The sequence below is a fragment of the Camelina sativa genome, chromosome 11 (assembly GCF_030686135.1).
Source record: "Camelina sativa cultivar CO46 ecotype springtype chromosome 11, ASM3068613v1".
Lineage (NCBI taxonomy): Eukaryota > Viridiplantae > Streptophyta > Magnoliopsida > Brassicales > Brassicaceae > Camelina > Camelina sativa.
Window position 1 is genome coordinate 51,118,444 of NC_141890.1, and position 23,725 is coordinate 51,142,168.

The 23,725-nt window shown below is 38.1% G+C and overlaps 7 protein-coding genes and 1 long non-coding RNA gene across 8 annotated transcripts; 5 read left to right on the top strand and 3 right to left on the bottom strand.

The window, feature by feature from the left end:
• Positions 1–602: 602 nt before the first annotated feature.
• Positions 603–2,547, top strand: LOC104727410 (NAC domain-containing protein 105-like). The gene is made up of 3 exons (XM_010446512.3): positions 603–1,074; positions 1,425–1,699; positions 1,932–2,547. Exons 1-3 carry the CDS (start codon positions 903–905, stop codon positions 2,352–2,354), a joined length of 870 nt encoding a protein of 289 aa, XP_010444814.1. The 5' UTR covers positions 603–902; the 3' UTR covers positions 2,355–2,547.
• A 226-nt stretch (positions 2,548–2,773) lies between these two features.
• Positions 2,774–4,550, top strand: LOC104727413 (uncharacterized). The gene is made up of 6 exons (XM_087471202.1): positions 2,774–2,994; positions 3,088–3,177; positions 3,290–3,374; positions 3,525–3,613; positions 3,917–4,028; positions 4,127–4,550. Exons 1-6 carry the CDS (start codon positions 2,968–2,970, stop codon positions 4,321–4,323), a joined length of 600 nt encoding a protein of 199 aa, XP_087327328.1. The 5' UTR covers positions 2,774–2,967; the 3' UTR covers positions 4,324–4,550.
• On the bottom strand, positions 4,499–5,789 carry LOC104727411 (GDP-mannose 4,6 dehydratase 1). Its single transcript, XM_010446514.3, has one exon. The coding sequence runs from the start codon at positions 5,787–5,789 to the stop codon at positions 4,692–4,694; it is 1,098 nt and encodes a 365-aa protein (XP_010444816.1). The 3' UTR covers positions 4,499–4,691.
• Positions 5,790–8,524: 2,735 nt separating this feature from the next.
• On the bottom strand, positions 8,525–9,113 carry LOC147935666 (uncharacterized). The gene is made up of 3 exons (XR_015570608.1): positions 8,983–9,113; positions 8,766–8,870; positions 8,525–8,669 (listed from the first exon to the last, which is right to left on the bottom strand). It is a non-coding gene; the product is annotated as an uncharacterized LOC147935666 (long non-coding RNA).
• A 3,124-nt stretch (positions 9,114–12,237) lies between these two features.
• LOC147935667 (F-box protein At2g35280-like) lies at positions 12,238–12,882 on the bottom strand. Its single transcript, XM_087473088.1, has one exon. It carries the CDS (start codon positions 12,880–12,882, stop codon positions 12,238–12,240), a length of 645 nt encoding a protein of 214 aa, XP_087329214.1.
• A 1,798-nt stretch (positions 12,883–14,680) lies between these two features.
• LOC147935668 (uncharacterized) lies at positions 14,681–17,771 on the top strand. The gene is made up of 3 exons (XM_087473089.1): positions 14,681–15,782; positions 15,867–17,705; positions 17,755–17,771. The coding sequence occupies exons 1-3, from the start codon at positions 14,681–14,683 to the stop codon at positions 17,769–17,771; spliced, it is 2,958 nt and encodes a 985-aa protein (XP_087329215.1).
• A 92-nt stretch (positions 17,772–17,863) lies between these two features.
• On the top strand, positions 17,864–18,836 carry LOC147935669 (uncharacterized). Its single transcript, XM_087473090.1, has 2 exons — positions 17,864–18,746; positions 18,820–18,836. The coding sequence occupies exons 1-2, from the start codon at positions 17,864–17,866 to the stop codon at positions 18,834–18,836; spliced, it is 900 nt and encodes a 299-aa protein (XP_087329216.1).
• A 2,053-nt stretch (positions 18,837–20,889) lies between these two features.
• On the top strand, positions 20,890–23,669 carry LOC104729107 (zinc finger CCCH domain-containing protein 68-like). The gene is made up of 4 exons (XM_010447998.2): positions 20,890–21,266; positions 21,893–22,030; positions 22,170–22,294; positions 22,388–23,669. Exons 1-4 carry the CDS (start codon positions 21,210–21,212, stop codon positions 23,355–23,357), a joined length of 1,290 nt encoding a protein of 429 aa, XP_010446300.1. The 5' UTR covers positions 20,890–21,209; the 3' UTR covers positions 23,358–23,669.
• The last annotated feature ends 56 nt before the right edge of the window (positions 23,670–23,725 follow it).

A 23,725-nucleotide genomic window follows, 5' to 3' on the forward strand; every position in this document is an offset into this window, starting at 1 on the left:
TATGAATTGTAGGTTCAATATATACATCAGTATATATTATGAATTGTAGTGTATAGGCGTGAGATCAAGTGTGAGAGAGAAACATGTAGTTGTTTTGCCAAACACAGCGATCAGAGGTTGACACGAGAACTAACGACAAACAGACAAAAAAAAAAAGGTCTTACATCAGCTCATTTTTACACATAACATAACGTCATACTGCAATTGAAAATGTAGCACTATATATATATATATATATGGACCTTGATATTCAGTTTTTCCAGTAGTCATATATTCTTTTCATGATTTGGAGTACTGTTTTAAATATATATTAAAAGAAATTTTGGAAAAAATGATAGAAAATAGAGAATACAGGATTGAAGAAGGAAACATCATTTGGAGCATGAAGTAACACAAAACAAAATGATGATATATACAGCTTCTCTCTCCCGTTTCTCCCAAAACGGAGCCACCCACCTTTTTTTATTTCCTTTCCTATATGATCTCCATTCTAAGTTCTAACATAATCATTACACTTCGTTTCATATATATATATATATATATATTATATAATTGATTCATATCTTCTAATATATATGCCTACTATTTTTTGTGTATCTTTTATACATATAAATGTGCATATGTATACACTACACACACGCATAGAAAGAGTGATGGTGAATTACGCCAACGCGAAATGAGCATATGATTACACTCTGAAGTGTAAGCACACACATGTCGTCGTTCAAGTGGACGGTCCATATCTCTCTTTTTCTACACCTAATGAGCATCTTCAATAAGACTCTCACTTCTATTGTTTTTCCCTTGATAGAGTCGGTCGGGTTTCTTCTATGATCGATCTTTCTAAGATCAAGAAGAAACCGCAGCAAAATAATAAACCCTAGAAGATTATAATTGTCAATATGATGAGGGTGGATCAAGAGTCGTCTAGTATTCCGCCTGGATTTAGATTTCATCCGACAGATGAAGAACTTGTCGGATATTATCTCAAGAAGAAAGTCGCCTCCCAGAGGATTGATCTTGACGTTATAAGAGAGATTGATCTTTACAAGATCGAACCATGGGATCTACAAGGTATCTCTCTCTCCCTCTCTCTATATACTTATGGAGTACGCCAATATATATATGCATATGTGATGAATCCTTCATACTAACTAATTAAAGAACGCTGGTTCTGTCTTTAATACACGCAAATTATGAATTATAAGCCCCTTCTACTCTATATAATTCAGGCTACATATATAGAGGAGGTAAAATTAGAAGTTAGGGTTTAGATAACATATGTACATAAACCGACACCAACTACACATGTAAGCAAACCATAAGCTGCTCACTATGTAGATCTGCATAAATTAATTAGCTATAGAATATAATATATGTATGGAAGATTTATATGCAACCTATGATACTGGTTATATGCGCAGAGAGATGTAGGATAGGGTACGAGGAGCAAAAAGAGTGGTATTTCTTCAGCCACAAAGACAAGAAGTATCCGACAGGAACTAGAACAAATCGAGCCACCGTGGCCGGTTTCTGGAAAGCAACAGGGCGGGACAAGGCCGTTTACCTCAACTCCAAACTTATCGGTATGAGAAAAACGCTCGTATTTTACGGAGGACGAGCTCCTAATGGCCAAAAATCAGACTGGATCATTCATGAATACTACAGCCTCGAGTCACACCAGAACTCTCCTCCACAGGTGATTAATCTTATTCAGAGCCAAACATTCTTCTCACTTCTTTTTTTTTTCTATCAAGGTAGAAGTTTCACATTTTTAATCACATTAAAACACGGCCCCCACTATATACGTAGAATAATCAAGTAGCTAGTATTGTGTGTATCTCCTTTCTTGTTCTCAAGAGTCAAAAGTAAACGTAGTCTATTAAGAAACAAAAGTATTACTTATTGATCAAGACTAAATGATGAGGCAGGAAGAAGGATGGGTAGTGTGTAGAGCATTCAAGAAACGAACGACGACAGTCCCGAACAAAAGAAGGCAAGTTTGGGATCCGAACTGCTTCTTCTACGACGCCAGTACTCTCTTGGAACCTCTAGGCAAGCGAGCCAGACATAACACTGATTTCGCCGGCACACCGTTTAAGCAAGAAGTAGTGTCGGAGGGAAATCACGTTGAAGATGGAGACTTGGGATCTATGTACCTTCAGTCCATGGGCGATGATGATCAATTCTCCCAGCTTCCTCAGCTGGAGAGCCCCTCTCTTGATCCGTGGGAAATGACTTCCGAGAACAGTCGCCGCGGGAAAGATGAAGTGAGCGTCGAGAAGAGGATAACTGACTGGAGATCCCTCGATAAGTTCGTGGCGTCTCAGTTGCTGATGAGTGGCGAAGACTAAGATCGAGCTGTGATGCGGCTTACATGTATCATGATCTATGCATGCATGCACGAGAAACGCCGTCGTATTTTGGAACTTTCAATCTTTCTTTCATATATATATATATATATATATGGAATATGGTGGTAATAAGTTGATCGAAGGAATTGATTTTTGATAGATAAATAAAAAGTTGAGGATCGAACAAGATCTAGATATGATGCTCTACACTTAATGAATGTATCAATGACTAAAGTGGGCTAATAATAATAATAATACGGTCACAAAATTGCGGTGCTTAATTTTTGGTATTAAGGGGAAAATTGTAAAAAAAAAAGAAAAGTGGGCTAAAGGAGGTGGGCCCAAATAATATGGGCCTTGTCTAGCATGCGCGGGTGAAGCATGGGGTTTGTGTTTCTCATGCTTTGTCTCCCCTCCCCCACACACAGACCCCAAATAAAAATCTCATAAAAAACGGCACGATGTTGGATTACGATTGCCGGAAACGTACAAACTTGCGGTCTCCTTCTCCTTGACGGATGAATTAACAAAACAAGTTGTTCAATGCGAATCTAGTAGATTTCTCGCAGATTCATCATACAAGTAAGCTAGTTGATCGCAGGGAAGCAACGAAATGGGAGCATCAGATTCAACTCTGCAGGTATGTCTGTGATTTTTTGATATTCTTCAGGCAGGCATCACGGTCTTCAATTTTTCCGATTTATGAAATTAAAATTCAACAAAAAATTTTTAGGGAAATGGAAGTGGAGATGTGATAACGACCATCTCGCATCGATCCGAAGTAGTCGATCCCATTCTCGAGAATCTTAAATCCCTCTCAGTTGTAAGTTTTACTCCCGAAATCGAAACCGAAACTAGTCGTCGTCTTCTTCTTTCAATTTTTTAATATTATCGATGATTATAAATTAAAAAAAAAAAAAAAAAAAAATGTGCAGAGTAGGCCAATATTGAAGTCGCCTCCCACGGAAAGTAGCTTAACGGACATCTTAGTGAGAAAAGCTCTATCGAGTTCATCTTCCAGTAAGAAGAAGATTAGTTTTTTTTTTTTTTTTGGTTATTATTGAATTAACATGTTTAGGATGATGGATACATATACATATATCAATCCGCTATTGTATCTCTTGTTACAAGTCCTCTCTTTTTGTTCTCGTCTCTTGCTTTTCTTGTCAGATACGGTGGATCCTCAAATACTTGTAGAGCTCTTCTCCGTTTACCGAGAATGGCAAGAGTCCAAAGCTCAACAAATCACCAATACACAGGTGGTTCCCGCCCGTCTTTCCACCTCTTTTTTTGCTCCCTTTTTCAATAAACATATGGACTGGAAACTTCTCCTCTAGCCTCTAGGTCTATGAGTAGTTCATTCTGTAAGAAATGTCTGCAATCTACTTTACACTTAAGCTTAGGCTACTCCCATTTTGAGATTTTTGTTTTCAAATGCTGGAATGTAATCTCTTATAGATTGTATACTTTCTTTGCTTCTATGTTTGCTTTTCATCACCTTTGGTGACACTCTCGGTGTTAGCAATTTAAAGCGAAAAACTGAATTATTAACATGTATTTAGGAAGATATAGAAAACAAGATCGAAGTGGCAGATGCTTTGGCGACTAAACTGTTACAGAGGTTCAACCACTCTGTTTCTGCTATGCGGACAACTTCCCAGCATTTATCTCAAGGTACCTTCTTTTTTTTTTTTTTTTTTTACTCTCAGGGTTTTACACACTGGAGGGACTGCATTATATCCATTTATCTTATACTTGGCACATCTTTCTAGTTCATGGTTTGCAGGTGGAGCTCGGCGAGCTTAAGGGAAGGTTAACTGAGGTGATCAACAACTGCGATACATTATGTAAGAGAATTAATTCTGAGGGACCTGAATCTCTTAGGTCCACTGTCACGCCTTTTTCTCTTGCATCCCCTGATTCGGTCAGTCTAAACATTACTACTCTCTCTTCTAAACAAGATCCATAAGAGTAAGTAAAATATCTTTAACAAATAGTTAGATTGGTGATTCGGAATACGTCTAGTTATATTTTACTGATCTCATTTGAGTTTGCATAGATGCATGATCATGTCTTTTTTACGTTGGTTTGATTTTCTGAGTTGTATAATCTCGCTGGTAAACAGTAGGAACCCATTGTTGCGATAAAGGGAAAATTCATATGTAATAAATATTTTCTGTTTGCCTTTTGGTACAACATCCACAATGGACTATTCGCAGCTGAACAACTTGAAACAACAAAAGAGAAGAACAACGAATGAAACAAAAATACATCTCAATATATATAAAAAGAAAAGCAAGATAATGATGACTCTCTCGTCTTTTGGGTAGTTCAAGATCAAGGTTGCTGCTTAGCGTCCATGTAGCCAGCGTCGACGAGCACTTTCTCCCTCTTGGCCAGCTCAAGGTCTTCGTCCACCATCATCTTGACCAGCTTCTCGAACCCTACTTGAGGCTTCCACCCCAGCATCTCCTTTGCCTTGCTTGCGTCTCCTTTGAGATTGTCCACCTCCGTTGGCCGGAAGTACTTCTTGTCAATCTCGACGTGGTCTTTCCAGTTGAGCCCGACGTACCCGAAAGACACCGCCAGAAACTCCTCGACGGTGTGTGATTCCTCAGTTGCCACGACGTAGTCATCTGGTTTCTCCTGCTGCAGCATCAGCCACATTGCCTCGACGTAGTCTCCTGCGAAGCCCCAGTCTCTTGAAGCTTGTATATTCCCGAGGAAGAGCTTCGTCTGCAATCCAACCTTGATCCTTCCCAAGGCCCGGGTGATCTTCCGAGTGACGAAGTTCTCACCCCGGCGAGGTGACTCGTGGTTGAAGAGGATTCCGTTGCAGGCGTACAGACCATAGGCCTCTCGGTAGTTGACGGTGTACCAGTGAGCGGCGCATTTGGAGGCTGCGTAGGGAGATCTGGGATGAAAGGGAGTGGTCTCGGACTGAGGAGGAGGAGTAGAGCCGAACATCTCGGAGGAGCCGGCCTGGTAGTACTTGATCGAGCGGCCGTTGTCAATGTTGTGAGATCTGACAGCCTCAAGGAGGCGGAGAGCTCCAGTAGCGACGACATCAGCAGTGTAGTCAGGGATCTCGAAGGAGACGGCAACGTGGGACTGAGCAGCAAGGTTGTAGACCTCGTCAGGCTTGATGACGTCGAGCCAACGGCGGAGAGAGGAGGCATCGGAGAGATCAGCATAGTGGAGCTTCATGCGGGCTGTGTTGGCATTGTGGGGATCGACGTAGATATGGTTGATGCGCTGAGTGTTGAAATTGGAAGAACGTCGGATGAGGCCGTGAACTTGGTAGCCTTTTTCGAGTAGGAACTCGGTGAGGTATGATCCATCCTGGCCGGTGATACCGGTGACCAAGGCAATCTTCAAAGGCTGGGCAGTATTGTTGGAATCGCCATTAAGAGGAGATCTGTCTTGGGACGCCATTGATTGATTGATGAGATGGGATCGGATCGGATCGGATCACAAAAATGATTGGGCACGTCGCGCTTTCTATATATTTGATTTTAGAAGCTCCCAAAAGTGATGAGCTTTATATAAGAAGTAGGATTTGGACGGAGGTGGGAGTGAGGGGGTTAGTTTGGTAACTTAGAAAGGTCCCAAGCTGTGTGTATTAGTGGGTACGTAAAGTTGTACATTGTTAAGCTAATCGCCGGCAAGCGTTGACCGATTACCATTAGTTTATCACACATCTCTATCTTTCTCAATGCCTGAACTGAACGCAAGCAAACTCCCTCCTTTTAGTGCTATATATATATATATCCATATTAGCCCACTAAAGTTTGGACAGCACTTCAAAGCCCGTTGTTTGGCCCAACCTACAGACTCGGGCCTAGCTTAGTTACTTTTTTTTGTTTTCCACGATTTCTACTAAATAATAAGATTCAAAATTTTAAAGAAAGAAAGAAAAAAACGTAACGCGAGAAAAGAGTTTTATTGTAAATATTAATTATTAAATGCGAGTGGTAAAATTAAAATAGTTGACAGTAATAATGAGAAGAATAATTAATATAATAAGGAATGAGAGCCAATCAGCGTCTCGCTAATCATATATATAAAAGTACACTTCCACTCTCTCCTTATTGGCTGTTCGATATTTACTAGGTTTTCTAATTTAATGACTTATTTAATGTCTTCCTTAAATTGGCTGATTGATAATGTATTTAATAGGTTTCCAATTTTATTCCCATACAAACGATTAAAATCCTAACTCAAAATTAACAGAAAATCGTAACTCATACCATACAAACGAATTAAATTGCCTGATTGATATTGTATTTAATAGGTTTCAAATTAATCGTAACTCATACCATACAAACGAATTAAATTGCCTGATTGATATTGTATTTAAGCAAATTTAATGTCCCTCCTTTAATGTCTCACTTAAATTTGTAAACGAAAATATCTACCTTAAATTCGTACGATATTCGCTGTTTGGTATTTCGTTTAATCCCATACAAACGCTTTAAATTGGCTGATTGATACTGTATTTAATAGGTTCCCAATTTTATTCCCATACAAACGATTAAAATCCTAACTCAAAATTAACAGGAAATCGTAACTCATATATACGACATTAAGACTACGTTATAAAATCCTATATTCAAATCACGATCTCCTCCACGATCTCTTAATAAATACACCACGTCTTCCTCTTTACTGTCTCCCTTAAAACCCAAACTCGGCTCTTTCTATATATAAACCAAATTACCATATTCGATTCTTACCACCATTACCAATTACCAAGTATGACTATAATTCCATTGAAGGACCTACAGCCAGGGCGTGATCCTCAAATGGTGTGTGGCCGTGTTCTACGCAAATGGCATGCAAAAGCTTTCCATCAAAATGGGAAAATAATCAGCCTAGATTTCCTCCTACTTGATGAACAGGTATACAACTTCCATATGTTTATATACATCTTCTTAGCCCCTTTATTTTAATTACTAACAAAGATATATATAATGCAGTCTACCTTAATTCAAGTTTCCATACCCCAATACCGAGTTTACCGCTTCAGAGATGACCTTCACGAGGGGAGCATCTACAATATTTCTGACTTTCAAGTGGATACTAGCTATCCACAATACAAACTAACAGATCATCCCTACGTAATTAAGTTCTTCGATGGGACCATCCTTACATCCATAGAACGAAACACATCCGTGATTCCACATGAGATGTTTAGGTTCCGCCAACAAAATGAATTGTGGACTCTTGCTGGGACTAATCAACATTTACCTGGTAGTGCTTCCTAAATATCTATGTCTATCAGCATCATTATCTACTTATATATTTTTCTACTCATCCCATTAACAAGTACTCACATTCCAGATGTTGTTGGGGAACTAACAAAGATTCAAGGGACCAGTTTGGATGACCCATCCTCAGAGGACAAAATCACTTTATATTTGCGACTAGCCGAGTAAGTTTCTCATTCATCCCATCTAACGTTGACAAGTATTCCCCCAGCTACTAGAACTTAATTTCTCAATATATATGCAGTGGTAACAATGTCCGCATCATGGTATGGGATGGATGTGCAGCCGAATTCCGGAAGTTATATGCTTCTATTGTTGGCAAATCAACTATACTAATAATCACGGCTGTCAATCCAAAATCCTATGGAGGTAGCCAAACTATATTTACATCTACACAATTTACCCTCTCTAACCACATACTTACTAAATAAATGATAATGCAGGCAATCTGTCATTGAGCACAACATACTCAACCCGTTTCTACAGAGACGCCAACTATGAAGCTATCAAAGTTTTCCCAAAAAGGTACATCTCCCCCACTTAAAATTACCATATTTTCAAATACTTACCATGTTTTGTTTAACAATATATAAATACTTACCATGTTTTATTTGACAATATATTCCTATCATTATAGCTCCTCACTTCCCGATGGGGTACCACCAACTGTTAATGGGGGTAAAACTCCTGCAATAATTGAAACATTTTCAATTGCAGAGGCCCGCAAATTTGTATCCACTTCAACAGAACAGGTCTATTCCCTAATCTAATTCCACTGTTTCCATCTCTAAACTCATTTCATTTTTTTTTTTTTTTTTTCCGGTCAAACTCTAAACTCATTTTCATGACCCATGCATACTATTATAAATGTAGGAGAAGGAGTTCAAATGCACAGCTTACATTGTAGAGATCGTGGTTGACAGAGGGTGGAAATACATTGCATGTGGCAAGTGTGGGTTAAAGCTTGTGGAATCAGGATCTTCCCTAATTTGCAAACGTTGTTCTGGTGAGCCTATTGGTGTGGTCAAGTATCGGGTTGAACTGGCTGTCACAGACGGTAAAGACAAAACAATATTTGTTATGCTTGATGAACCCACCACACAATTGATACACATTGGAGTTACAGAGTTGATTGACTCACAGGTTTGTAACAGCCTAACCTCTCCCCCATGCATACAACTTGCGCATTAATCCTTTTCTCATGTTTATTTTCTCTACGTATCATTCTCTTCTCCATTTATATAGCCTGCAATGAAGGATGGTGTGCCTGAAGTACTTGCAGAGTTAACTGGGAGGACATTCGAGTTTGAATTAAAAATTTCAGGCTACAACTTCAAATCAAAGTATGAGACATTTACCGTGACTCGGGTTGTTAGTGAAGTCCAGCATCCACCGCCTCAGACATCAACTGGTCCTAACGAAGTTGACGACCATGACCAACCCTCAGAGACATCAGAGAAGCATTGCACCGAAGTCCAACAACCAGCCACTGCAAACTGTAATGACATCAGTGGTCAAGGCTCGCCACTAGAACCAGCAGAGAGAGAAAGCAAGAAGGCCCGAACTGGGAACTCCAAATAATTAAATTCATTTAAAGATTAATGATTTCCACTTTCTAGAATTGTTTACCTCCGCTTCTATTTTGAGTCTCATCTCCAGTCGTTGTTTCTTTAAGCTTCTATATGATTGCAGCATTTTCCACTCATCAAATACAAAATTGTCAAATCCAGGCAGACGACCAGCCCTGTACAAGAGGGTATCTCAGTCAGTAACAGATTTCACAAAATTAGGACATTTAAATTGTTTGTCAGGTTAAATTCACCTTTTCTTTTCGTTACCATCACTTTCAACTCTATATAAGGCGATATTAGATTTGAACAAACTTTAGTTTACGGTTCTAATAAGTATACTGTTGATAGGAGAAAGAGTAACATGGCTACGTAGTTGGATTGGTTTTTAATGGTCTAAATGTTAAGAGTAGTTGGATCGGAGAGCTTTCGGTAACGAGACCATATGGAATGTAATATGGAATGTTAGAAACAATAAAAAACAAACCTGTTAAGGGAAACAGGGAATGTGATTTTTCCTCCGCCAATTGCGTCTCTTACTAACTTCCTCTAAATTCTTCCCTAATTACCACATCTAGGTCTCAATTCTCTCCATGGCTCTTCACACTTTCTTCAATCTCCCTCAAATTCCTCTTTGATTCTTCGAGTTTCCCTGGAATCCCAATACCTTGAAACCCTAATTTCAATACCTTCTACAGTCCGATCCCGAAGATGAGCAATCAAAGCAGTTCCGGTTGGGGTTTGTGGTGCCGTTTAGCCTGTGGAGTTCTTATGAAGGAACTAACAGAAATAGATGTCAGAAATAGGGATTAGGGTAATTAAGGTGAAGAATCAAATCAGGGGAATGAAGGAGAAGAGAGAGTGACGAAGAAGAAGATACAGATCCGATAATAAAATACATAAGTCGACATCTCTTCAAAAATAAGATTGCTCATAGATTAAACAGAGCAGTCTAATTTTAATTGGGCTTCAAAACTACAGAAAAGGCCCAATCACTCTATTAAGGCCAATTTTGTGAAAAAATAAGTCGACGACCCGTTCATATCATCTAGCTGTTCGATGAGATTGCCCAACGTAGTGGATTTACAGAAAAAGAGGGACACAAAATTAGTTAAAGATTATATAATAAGTGGGCCACAAAATTGCCCAACACAAAAAACAAACCAAATCCCCAATTGGACGTTTGGTATTTGAAATATGTAGCAAACCTTCTTCACTTAAATTTATAAATATTTGTATTTTACTTATACAGATTGAATATATATATATTTTAAGATTGAATATATTTTTAACAAAAAATAGAAATGTCAGTATTAATTATTGTATTCGATTTAATATTTCTATTTCACTTATACAAATAGAATATATACTGTAAAGAAAGTTAATGCCAATATTAATTATTGGATTCGAATGAGCTATCATCATTTTAAAACAAAGTTATTTATTGGATTTAATAAGTTATAAAGTATTGATTTACAGTGGTTAAAGTGGATTGTTATAGCATCTTTACATATTATTATGTCAAATAATGGCAAATCAGGTGGGAGAAAACCAAACACCATGTTTTATTATATGATTAGATAGAGAAGGAAAATAAAGAACTCCCATACATAATTTAAAACATTCATGAAAACATAAACCAAAGGATTATTACTCCATTATACCCCGTGCCCAACATGCTTCTTTGTATGTTCCATAAACAATACCTTCATAAGTTCGCAAATCTTCACCACATGTAGGTCCTCTAACAATATTTAGAAGGATTCTCAAATAATACAATTCCCCCATGTGTCGAGGAACAACCTCTAACCTTCCTATTTGGGAACCTCTTTTCCTTGCCTGAAACCTTTTCTCTTTCTTATTCCAAATAAAATAACTTGGAATCTCGGCATACATGAGTGTCCTACTCAAAGAATTCGACCTATTCAAATTCATCAATGCCAAAAACATTGACTCTTTCGGACCACCATCTTCATCATTGAACAAACATTCCTTCTCCTCTGGTATATGGAAAGCTAGCCTAAGCTCAGATACATTAGTCATATTTCCACACAAAACTTTTAAGTCTTACTATAAAATGGGGGGTCTTGAAGAGATATATAGATCTTAGAGATACTTCCTACCGTTTTTTAAGCAATAATTTTAGGACCACCAATAATGAAGATCTTAAATTTACACAATTACTTCTCAATTTGAAAATAAAAATCAAAACGCATAAAATCAAATAATGACAATAATGACAATACATTTATTTCACCAAATCCGTTTAAATATACTCCACCCTGACGGTTTAAAATCAACAAAAAAAAAAGGACAAAATCTTTTTCTCACCTTAAATATACTCCACCCTAATTCATCTTGACACCACCACGTTGTATTTAGCCAAACACTAAATGACAGCTTCAACCATACCCCCAAACTTACGCTGCGCTAGAAGACAACAAACAATGCAGTGTTGTAGAGTTTATAATCAAATTTTGCATTTTACAACCACAGAGATGTTTCATTCATTATGAGGCAAAGGGATCAACCAAGTTTTGGAAAGCTCTATATAGATATATGATTTACCATACACCATATGAGATACTAATCCAATAATTTAATAATTTGAAATTCTAATTCTGATGATGTTTAACCCATCCAATAATTCTATAATATATCCACTCATCAAATTTTAAATCCCGTTACCACTATAATACAGAGTACAAGATTCCCATGGCATGCAGTAGACGTCCATACGATCTCATTCCCTAAAGCAAGTATTCCCGACAAAGGCCTGATGCAGTAGCCTTAGTTTGCTCCACAAAAAAATGTAAACGAGAGACGAACTCTACGAAATCAATTAAAGATTTCTAAACATTATAATTTCCCATAACTGATTTGTTTAAATTAAATAATAGCAAGAGTATTGGCAATAGCTTCTCTACCTCTCTTTCCTCTCGCACATACATTATTAGTTATTTGTAAACAACGGGAAGAAACAAAATTCAATCTATAACAGGCGCCCATTACATCCTAATCCCATGTTTGAATATTATGTGATGGTTACATAAAATAAGCTAAATAATTCATTTCTTTGTAGAAAACACATTCGGTGCAAGCTGCCTCCATTGTTTCGCACATGCAATATTTCCCTATTGGAACTGTTTTTGCTGCAGCAGTCATTCTTCCTAATTGTTGGACACCGATCCCATCTATCTTCCATATGACATGGTTTCTATATAAGCGCAGCTGGTTTGGTTTTTTATGCCACTCTAATTTTTTCAACTGCTGGACGGCTTCCTCAACTTCACCGTTGACTGTCAACATAATTGCATACACATACGTTGCTTCTCCGTTTGATGTCAGTGTTGCTTCCTTCATTTTTTCCAACCCGGATTTTAGGTTGGATTGAAGGAAAAACTCAATCAGCCCTTGAAAATACAATGCTTCTGTATTACCGTGTTTAGCGCAGACTTCAATTAGGTTTGGGTAAAGTTGATAGGCACGGCGTGGTAAACGCAAAATAGGCCGTATGTGTAATTTTTGGAAGACTTCTGGTGATTTTGACGCTCCGTAAAGGAGTGGGCCACTCATAATTGCTGCGCCTAGATCGCGGTGTGACCTCTCACCTACTTTTGCCAATATTTCACTGATTAGCTCAATAGGTAAATCTTCTAGCCGTAGTTGGATTCTTTTGGGTTGTGCCATTTTGCAAGATCAAATCTATATGAATGCAAAAAAACAAAAACTTAAACCATTTAAAATTTGGTATTTAACCCATATAACAACATTTACGTAAAGTTAAGAACTAAACAATTACAATATATTTCATTGGCGTTTGTAAACCATCCAACAACAATAACAAAGAAATTTTAAAAAAAACAACGAAAGAAAGAAATACCTTCGGTTCCCTCTTCGTGCCGTCAAATATAATATTGGTAATATTTAAGGTTTTTTTTGCCTAATGTTTTTATGTATGTGTGTATATTTATAGGGTGTTCTTGGTGATCGTTGAGGCTTTTAAGAAGGGATATTTGTAATTGTATTTTTTTCCCCCCAAATATTTTATGTGCAAATAAAGATTGTGTGTATTCTCATTATGATTGTGGGCATATAGCTGTTGGTATTTTATGGTCATTAAATTACGATAAATAGGGGTTACAAAACGCCTGCCAAAATAAAAACCCCTGCTAAGATATCACCATAGGTCACAGCCTAAACCAATGCTTGAATTTAAAAAATAAACAACCCGTTCTAATAATATTATTAGAAATCAAACTCCAATAAATGGCTTTAACTACTCCAACGTTTAAACGGAATTCAAAAAACTCCAAGTTACTACTACTCCTATATGAGATTAAAAAAAAAAAATAAATAAAGTTCCAATTCCAAGTAATAAGTTACCACATTATCAAGATGGAGACTCCAAGCCCCCAGAAAAAACAGCGCCTGGATGACTCTATAGGAGACCAGCACCCACGTCTCAATAGTCGCCGTCAACTCCTATTCCCATCATCTCATAGTACAACCAGCAATGTCTCCGAGATTAACCCACTAGGTATTGACATATTGCATTGTAGTGTTTAGCGTTTCTTACATGGTGTAATCTCCTGTTGCTGATCCACTTCTTACTAAAGTTAAATACAATAACATGCAGATGTACCATCCAGTAGCACGGCAAGCCCCGTTCAACCGTTACCCAGACCAAGTAATTGTGTATCCTATTATAAGTTCACATACACCTTTGTTTTCCTTAAACTATTTCTAATAAATAACGACTATTACAATGCCAAATAAAAATTACCCGTACAGGCAAGGCAACAGGAGGAACCCCTACCAAAACGAAACCTCCATCAAAATCACGTAAAAGTAAAAAAGGTATGTATGGCCCAAAATTATAATTACTCATTCTCTTCAAGCTTGTGAGTAAATTAAAAATCTTTAGGCCCAAACTCAAAATAAGGCCCATAAAACACCTACTATCCAAAGCAAAGTATATCTTTTACCCCTTTAGAAAACGAGGTTTCACTTCGTTTGTCTTCTACAGAAGTCACCCGTGTTTTCACAACTTAGTCTCACAACATTGTTTCACGATTTTCAATCGATTTCACAACTTCGTTTAATCTGATTTTGCCCAACTGTTTTTCCCAACAAGGATAAATTATCAGGCTGGTAAATAATTGCACATCCGCACTGTTTTTTACAATCCGCTATATATGTAAATATAATATATCCTCAATCTGACCCAGTTTGTTACCCTGCAACAGCCGAAAATCCTTTCGAACTGCTCCAATGTCCGAAATGTCATGCAATAGTATGGCGTGGAGAAAGTACGGTCAAAGATGGATATTCGGGAACTTTGTTCTACACCATTTGCTGTCAGCGTGGCCGTGTTAAGCTCCCCCCAATATCCGCCCCACCCCCCTTGATTGAGCATTTGATATCAACTTCAGACCACTTTAGAAGAAACATAAGAGTATACAATTCAATGTTGGCCTTCACATCTATGGGTGGGAAAGTGGATACTTCGATTTCAAATACCTCTGGCCCTTTCTCATTTCGAATACATGGCGGGAACTACCACAAAATCGGATCATTGCTTCCAAAGGAAGGGGATCCCCCACGTTATTTGCAGCTTTATATTTTCGACACAGCCAATGAGGTACAAAACCGATTAAATACTATGACCAGAAAACCCAATTCTGAAGACTTGGATCCCCTTATCATGGCTTCTCTGATTGAAATGGTTGATACACATAACCACCTGGCTAAATCATTCCGTAAAATTCGCGACATACATGATGGTGGTGTCCCAGAATTTTCGATTCGAATGGTTGGGCAACGCCGCTACGGCAGACAATATGAGTTACCAACTACTGAAGAAATAGCCGGCCTCATTGTCGGTGATTTATCAGCTACCACATGCGAGCGAGATATTGTTGTTTACCCACACTCAGATGGTTTGCAGATAATCAATGAGAAGCATCCTCGACTTATGAGTTTGCAATACCCGTTGTTGTTTCTATATGGAGAGATTGGTTATCATGATCAAATTCCAAACTTGGATGTCAACGGGAAGTTTCTTAAAAGGTCATTTGTTAGTTTACGGGAATTTTATGCATATCAGTTCCAAACACGGCCTACAGAAGGAATGACTTTAACCAAGAGTGGGAGATTATTTCATCAGTATGCAGTCGACGCTTATACAGCAATTGAGCAAGAACGCCTAAGCTTCCTAAGGAACAACCAGAAGAAATTACGAGCTGACATTTACAACAACATACGTGATGCTGTGGACAAAGGTGATACAGATCCAAAACAGCTAGGTAAACGTGTAATTCTCCCATCATCATTCACAGGGGGTCCAAGATATATGGCAGAAAATTATCACGATGCCATGGCTATTTGTAGAACCTATGGTAATCCAGATCTCTTCATCACCATGACATGTAATCCTAATTGGGATGAGATTACAGAATTTCTAGAGTTGTCCGGAAACAACACACCAAATGATAGGCCAGATGCAGAATGCAGAATCTTCAAACTTAAACTGGGGCAATTGTTAAGCGATATTGATAAAGGCCACTTACTCAGCCCTCCGACAGCAGGTATATATTCCAGTAACAATTAACATCTTTCATTTCTTACCACTTGAAAGGCAAAACTAACAAAAACTCCATCTTCAATTTCAGTTGTCTACACTATTGAGTTCCAAAAACGCGGATTGCCTCATGCTCACATTCTCCTATGGCTTGGGGGAGAATATAAAAGTTTAACACCGGATGAAGTGGACAACATGATTTCAGCTGAAATACCAGACAAAGAGGAAGATCCTGAAGGCTATAGCTTGGTCCAACAACACATGATGCATGGCCCATGTGGAAATGACCGCCCAGCATCACCATGTATGGAGAATGGAGTGTGCACCAAAAAATATCCAAGATCCTACACCGCCTCTACATCAGTGAATGACTCAGGGTATGTTGTTTACAGACGACGAGAAGATGCAACTAAGACAGTTATGAAGGGTAGCACCTTGCTTGACAATCGTTACGTCGTTCCCCACAACATGGCAATTCTGAAGAAATATAAAGCACATATCAACGTCGAAGTCTGTGCTAAATCAAAAGCAGTGAAATATCTTTTCAAGTACATAACTAAAGGGGTGGATAAGGCAACAATTTACCTGGAGAGGAATGGCGAAACAAGCAACAACGAGGGAACTACAGTATCGAAAAAATATGATGAGATACATAACTATCTAGAATGCCGCTATTTATCAGCCTGTGAAGCTATGTGGAGAATATTTGGAAACGACATACACTACAGAAAACCTTCTGTCCAACGGCTAAGATTACATTTGGAAGGAAAGCAGAGTGTTATGTTCAGTGAAACAGGGGATATGGAAAGTGTTATGGATAGGCCATTGATTGAGAGCACTATGTTCACAGAATGGATGGAAACCAACAAGACAGACAGCGAAGCACGGGAACTTACATACATCGAGTTCCCAAAGTATTATGTGTGGAATACATCCCTGAAAATATGGACGAAACGAAAACAAAGGGATAGTATAGGCAGGATTTACAACATCCACCCAAGCTCTGGAGATCTTTACTACCTTCGAATTCGGCTAAACTATGTTAGAGGCCCAACATGTTTTGAAGACATCCGAACAGTCAATGGTTTTATTCACAAGACATACAGAGATGCATGCTATGCAGCGGGTTTATTAGATTCAGACTTAGAATGGCGCGATGCCATGGGTGAAGCCTCTAACTGGGCAACCGCTGCTCAGCTGAGGAGACTGTTTGTCACACTCTTAATCTATTGTGAGGTCGGCTCCCCATCAGAACTTTGGAAACGTTGTTGGCATGATTTATCAGATGATATCCTTCACACCTTGCGGAGAAAATTTGATTTCCCAAGCTATCAGGTGGGTGATGCAGAGCTAGAACAATATACTCTTTTGGAAATCGAGAAGCTGCTTTTGCAAAGTGATAAATCACTTGCTGATTACTCTGACATGCCAACTCCAGATAAAGAGTTACTAAAAGCTTTGACAAATAGCCTGCTACAGGAGGAAAAACGGTATAATGTTCCCAAAGAGCTAGCTGACCATAACAGTCTCTTCGCCACCCTGAACAAAGAGCAGAGGGAAGTGTATGATGCAGTGATAGAGTCTGTTATCGAGAAGAAAGGGAAATTATTCTTTGTTTACGGCCCGGGAGGAACAGGTAAAACATTTCTCTACAAAACTATCATTTCAAGATTACGGTCTGAGAAAAAAATAGTGCTACCCGTCGCGTCATCTGGCATAGCAGCATTACTTCTACCGGGGGGGAGAACTGCTCACTCACGCTTCAAAATTCCTCTCAATGCACTAGACGACACTATGTGTAACATAAACAAAGGAACATTTGTGGCAGAACTCATCATCCAAACTGAATTAATCATCTGGGATGAAGCCCCAATGACACATCGTCATGCATTTGAGGCCCTAGATCGAACCCTGCGGGACCTGATGTCAAGTGAGAGACCCTTCGGAGGGAAAACAGTTGTTCTAGGTGGTGATTTCAGGCAGATTTTACCAGTAATACCACAAGGGAGTAGACAAGACAGCATCATGGCTGCAATTAATCGGTCCTATCTTTGGAGTTCGTGTCATGTATATGAGTTAAAGCAGAATATGCGGCTGAACCCAGACGAGAAACAATTCGCAAAATGGTTGCTGGATGTGGGAGACGGGGTGGCGGAAGAAGTAAAGACAAGTGAAAATGAAATCCTCACAAGCCAAGAAATATTAATGGACGAAAGGTTGTTACTCCGCAATACGAAACATCCGATCGCTGCGATCGTCGCTGAATGCTATGAGGATCTCCAAACATCATACACCAAACAAGAATACTTAACTGAAAGAGCAATTCTCACTCCCAAAAATGACGCTGTAGACGAGGTAAATCAATTTTTGCTAGACCAAATTCCAGGTGAAGTGAAAGAGTACTATAGCTCAGATTCTGTTGCGATTGGTGATAGCAACATGGAGGACGAGAATGGGATATACCCCCCAGAGTATCTGAATTCACTTAAGTTCTCTGGTCTTCCGAATCATGTCTTATCTTTAAAGGTTGGTGCACCAGTAATGCTTCTGCGGAACCTTAACCAAAAAGAAGGCCTCTGCAATGGAACAAGAATGGTTGTCACCAGGCTAGGAGAACGCGTCATTGAAGCAGAACTACTCACCGGAACTCATGTTGGGAAGACTGTCATAATTCCAAGGATAATATTGTCACCCACCGACACAATTTATCCATTCACCCTAAGGAGAAGACAATTCCCGATACGTTTATGCTACGCCATGACAATTAACAAGAGTCAAGGTCAAAGCCTCAAAAAGGTAGCTTTGTATCTTCCGAATCCAGTCTTTAGCCATGGGCAACTGTATGTCGCCTTCTCACGAGTAACCTCTGCCCAAGGGCTAAAGGTCATCAACATGAAGCCTCTTCATGCCAAACCAACAGTCAGTAATGTAGTCTACAAAGAAATTTTCAACGGTCTACCATGGACAAACAGTAAGCCTTCTTTTCAATATTACCGACAGAACAAATATCATCCTCTACAAAACTTATATATTTTTAATTGCAGGACATGAAGACATTTAGCCACATATGCGAAACAAGACCTGGCCACTACCAAAAGGCAAAAGTACGTAATAAGAAATAGGCTGTATCCCTCTCTTTAAATTTTTTAAAAACCCCAAAACAAACAACACTTTAGCATACTCTTTATTATATGTTATTCATCACGATTTAAAATCAAGAAGTTTTGGTGGTAACAGGTAAACAAAAAAAGAAACGGAACCCCATTTCAGGCCACCAAACAAAATCACAACTGCAAACAAGGCATGGAATTGCAAAGTCTCCAGAATAGGACTGAAACCACGTTTACTTTCTGTGTACTTTGCTAAGAAACCAAATTCCCCAGATTACAATAAAATTGAAACTTTAACATTTGCTCAAGTTATTCTGTACTGTACCTATTGTTTGAAACTCTATTAAAACGTCACGGGATAGGCCCAGGAGGAAAAAAACATCAACCTTATTTCAACAGAGCCCGAAAATTGATTAATGACCAAACACACAAGTCCCGGCTTTGTTGACCATAAAAACTCAGACAAACAGGAAAAACACATAAAGTGCCGTATACAAAAATATAAACGAAGGCCTAATTGAGGCCCACACACAGGAAAATACGAAACACAAAACAATGTACGTTATCTCCATAAACCATGCAGCATTAAAATACAAATTTAACTAAAATTCAAATAGTACAATAATATCTCTACATGACCACAACGTAAAAACCCCAGCCAAAAAAAACGGAAACTTATTACTAAATGACAAAATACAGAATAAAAACCCATTAATGCAAAATATAAAGAGTACTCTCCGAGAACATTATATATATAAAGAACTAGACCAAGAAAGAACCGAAACAACAAAACCACACAATGAATCCTATGGCAAATATCAGATTTTCAAACCACTTTCGCCCAATACAAAGTACCATCAATCATCTCCGCCTCAAAATCAACAGACCACTACAAAACCAGTTCAATATCAACTACTCATTCCCTTTTTTCACACGTGAAGTCCACGACCAGTCCAATTCACGACTCAAAGACTTGCTTAAGTATTTTCTCACATTTCACGACAAGGCCGCAAATACAATCACCAACCAAACACTCAATTTCGTCGATGGAGTATTCCTATCAGAGGAAACAATAGCACCACCCTTTGAAGTCATCCTGCGGATTGAAGATTCCAATACAAATGCCTTTACAAGAATGGATTACGAAGTGGTGGTAGATGACTTAGCAAGGACACAAACACAAGCATCCACTGATGAGACAGAGGACTGCATAATATGCCTAGACAACCTAAGAGGCGAAAGGAATATCAATATTTTGCCTTGCAATCACAAGTTTCATTTCCATTGCTTAACTTCATGGTTAAACCAGAATATATGTTGTCCTATTTGTAGGAACGAAAACATACTTATTTAATATTTAAAGAAAATCAGATGATTAATAAAAATAAAATGTTTTACAAATTAAATATTTCCATCAAGGTGACTGAACTAATTACTATGAAATCCATCAAACTGAAGTACATAAAATAATATAACGAAAAAAAATTTAAAAGACACATCAAAAGAAATATTTTGTATTCAAAATATTGTGTCTACATGTTGGGCTTAAAATTACAAAAAAACAATATGTCAATAAAAAATTCGAAGATAACTCTTCAAATACCTTTCTAATAACACAAGACAAATATAGTAATTAAATAAAAATAATCTCACTTCAAAAAGCATTAAAACCCCATTAAACATAAATATAACTCTAATCCTAAAATTCAACATTCATTCATCCCACATAATGCTAAACTTAATATGCACAAGAGGAGTCACATTTATAATATTATATAATAGTGTAGTAAGCTAAACGTATAGTCACATTTATAAAATATATCTACATATGAAATTATATTACTTAAATTTAAACTTCATACTCCACTCCATCATTCCCTTATCTCAAAACTATATATTACATAATCAGGAAAAATAACACTACACCACAACCCACGCGTCGCGTGGGCCGGCACCTAGTTATTATTAACTGTAAAGTCTCTAAAGAAAAAAGGAAGTGGGGGTGTGCTGTGCCGTTTTAGGGTTTTTAATTAGAGACTCTTCGATATATGATATCTATCGCTCTCTCGACTCTTCCAAAAAAAAAAAAAAAAACAAAACACAAGTCGTATCGGCGACGTCCCTTCTGTAGACTATTTCCGAGATAAGAAAGAGAGAGTTTGGTTTGATAATACGAGAAATAGGAGGATTACTCAACCGTTTAGTTTCGTTTGTGAGAAGAGTCTCTTGTTAATTATTGTGATTTTTGACTAGTCTCTTAACCCAAAAAAAAAGAAAAGAAGAAAAAGACTATTCATATATATAGATTGAAATAAAAGAAAAATATGAAGAAGAAAACATCAGGAAGAGTGTCATGGGCATCACAGAGTAGGCTTTGTCAGGTATTAATTTTTTTTAAGCACATTCATTCGTCCCCTCCCCATTACAACAAATGATTTTTATTTTATTTTTAAATTGAACCATTGATGATGATGATGATGATGATGATGATAAGTCAATTTCAAAGCAACCAACTTTTTAATGAAAAGAACAGAAAAAAAAATTACCTTTTTTATCTGGTAATGGTGTGGGGGAATCTAATTAAAATTTATCTTTGCGAAATCCACTTTTTTTATTTCCTTGGAATTTTTTGATGTGGGTTATGAGTTATGACATACACACTTGAATCTAGAGAGAATGAATATGATGTTAGACATATAATCAACAACAGCAAGAGATCCCCAAACTAAACAACAACAATGTTGTAAAACGATTCAATTTATAAACTTTGTTATGAACCTGAAATAGTGAGAAACATGTAGGTTACTAGGTTGGTTGGTAGGGGACTTTTATTCTTTTTCTTTAAAATGGAGTATCTTATTCTATGAATTGAAAACGTCTTAGTTGCTGGCTGCTCTGAGAAGCTATGAGTGAGTAAAGGACGACACACACACACACACCATTCATTTGCTTACTCCATTAACTAACTTAAAAATAAAAAAAAAAAAAAAAAAAAATCTCTCAACAGGTAAAGATGTTTCTAACTGAAGATTGTCCCGCTAAAGTTTCATCATCCAATCTTCTTCCTCCTGGATTTGAAACTACTGTGTTTCCATCCACGCGTAACAACAACATTCCTCGTATCAAATGGAAACGCCCCCCTAAGGTTCTTTTATTATTATTATTATATCAATCCTCTCCCTTTTTCTCTCTTTGGATTTACTCGTAACCCACTAACTACATGTTGTTGTTATGTTTCTTATCAAACTCACTCTGTTTCTTTATATATTCCACAATTTTAACAGTTTATCATCAGTGATGCTTTGCTTGTCGGGAGTGGTGGTGACAGCACCGAAACTCTTTCTGAGAACTTGAGGATTTCTAAAGTCTTGGAAGCTTTCTATCCCCATCGCTCTGTCATCCCTACTCGGTTTGCTTTCTTTCTTTTAAATTTGCTTTTGTGCCATCATTGTTTTATAATATTTACCTACTGAATTTATCTCTCTCTGTTGTTTTCATCTAGTCCTTCCGTCTCACCCGCTGTAGCAGAAGCACACTACGACGACAGCACTACTCCTAGTATCCCTCTCGCTTTCATTGAAGACGAACCTCAGCCTCCTTTACAATCTTCTCATGATTTCAATGCTGTTTCTCTACTTGGACCACAGTTGAGTCTCGCTGCTTCTGCAGCTTTGTCTTCGTTAACTAAGGAACAGGGCTCTCAGGTCGATGCTCATTTACTTGTCAAGTTACTCAGTGACCCCATTATCGTCCACAACTTGTTGAATGGTAAACCACTTGACACTGCAAATCATGTTACGACTCTAAACACTGACATCGCCATGGACTCAAACCCACCTCCTCTACATAATGTACCTGTTTCGGTTCAATCCTGTGCTACAGATCCCCCACTCCCCAAACCCACTCTGCCCATTTCCACTGCTCTGTCAATAAAACCCACCCTGGTTGTTCATTCCTATCCATTGTCTTCTGGGATCAAACCATTGCCAAGACTCGAAGATTCTTACACAGCTGCTGCTCCCTTGAAACCACCAAGCCCAGTTGATAATGCTCTAGTCTCGGAACAAAACAAACAACCCCTTAACATGTCGTCCACTTGGGACATGAACAGGGTACCAGAATCAGCGCAAACTGAAACAGCTCCTCAAAACCGTAATGGTAATACAAACCGGGATGATCAGGTGTCTTCTGCAGAACCCGTGAAAAATGTAGACTACTACAAGAGCCTCATTAGGGAACATGGGGTAGTCAGTCCGGCAACAAATGAAAATAACAATTACAAAGGTAGAGTTGATGATAACATGAAAGTCGTAAAGGTTAATAAGATTCAGAAACCGTGCATGTTCTTTAACAGACCCAAAGGGTGTAGGCTGGGCGAGAGTTGCTTGTATCTTCACGACCGCTCTAAAAGGTCGTGGACTGATGTTGCCCCTCACTTTCCCAGAGCTAAGAGGCTCAAGTTTGGTTCGTAAAACAGCTACGGGTATCACTCAAGTCAAACTTAACCCCAATCGGTTCATGTCTGAAATATTGGTAAATAGCTTCATTCAAATTCTGATAAGTTTGTTTGACAAGTTTCCCAAAGTTAGTCATCCGTCTTCTTTTTCTTCTCTTTTTGCCGTTGGCCATCTACAAGGTTAACACTTCTAAAATTTCAACCAAGGGTTTTGAGACGGATTAAACCGTTTACTTCTAGGCTTTTAGCAGACGGATTACGATAATATAATAATCCTAAGAACAATGCTGATATCTCTAGAGTTTAATTCAATTTTCTACCATTATTTTACATATGTAAATAAAATAAAAATTAGAAACAATTAAACATAACCACCTTATTATT

Bases quoted from the DNA above. Each gene is read 5' to 3' on its own strand.
- LOC147935669 (XM_087473090.1), top strand. From the start codon at position 17,864: ATGCGGCTGAACCCAGACGAGAAACAATTCGCAAAATGGTTGCTGGAT.
- LOC104727410 (XM_010446512.3), top strand. From the start codon at position 903: ATGATGAGGGTGGATCAAGAGTCGTCTAGTATTCCGCCTGGATTTAGA. The intron at 1,075-1,424 runs GTATCTCTCTCT...TTATATGCGCAG, and splicing joins CGAACCATGGGATCTACAAG to AGAGATGTAGGATAGGGTAC. The intron at 1,700-1,931 runs GTGATTAATCTT...ATGATGAGGCAG, and splicing joins ACCAGAACTCTCCTCCACAG to GAAGAAGGATGGGTAGTGTG.
- LOC104727411 (XM_010446514.3), bottom strand. From the start codon at position 5,789: ATGGCGTCCCAAGACAGATCTCCTCTTAATGGCGATTCCAACAATACT.
- LOC104727413 (XM_087471202.1), top strand. From the start codon at position 2,968: ATGGGAGCATCAGATTCAACTCTGCAG. The intron at 2,995-3,087 runs GTATGTCTGTGA...AAAAATTTTTAG, and splicing joins CATCAGATTCAACTCTGCAG to GGAAATGGAAGTGGAGATGT. The intron at 3,178-3,289 runs GTAAGTTTTACT...AAAAATGTGCAG, and splicing joins ATCTTAAATCCCTCTCAGTT to AGTAGGCCAATATTGAAGTC.
- LOC104729107 (XM_010447998.2), top strand. From the start codon at position 21,210: ATGAAGAAGAAAACATCAGGAAGAGTGTCATGGGCATCACAGAGTAGG. The intron at 22,031-22,169 runs GTTCTTTTATTA...CAATTTTAACAG, and splicing joins AATGGAAACGCCCCCCTAAG to TTTATCATCAGTGATGCTTT. The intron at 22,295-22,387 runs GTTTGCTTTCTT...GTTTTCATCTAG, and splicing joins CGCTCTGTCATCCCTACTCG to TCCTTCCGTCTCACCCGCTG.
- LOC147935668 (XM_087473089.1), top strand. From the start codon at position 14,681: ATGGGTGGGAAAGTGGATACTTCGATTTCAAATACCTCTGGCCCTTTC. The intron at 15,783-15,866 runs GTATATATTCCA...CTTCAATTTCAG, and splicing joins ACTCAGCCCTCCGACAGCAG to TTGTCTACACTATTGAGTTC.
- LOC147935667 (XM_087473088.1), bottom strand. From the start codon at position 12,882: ATGGCACAACCCAAAAGAATCCAACTACGGCTAGAAGATTTACCTATT.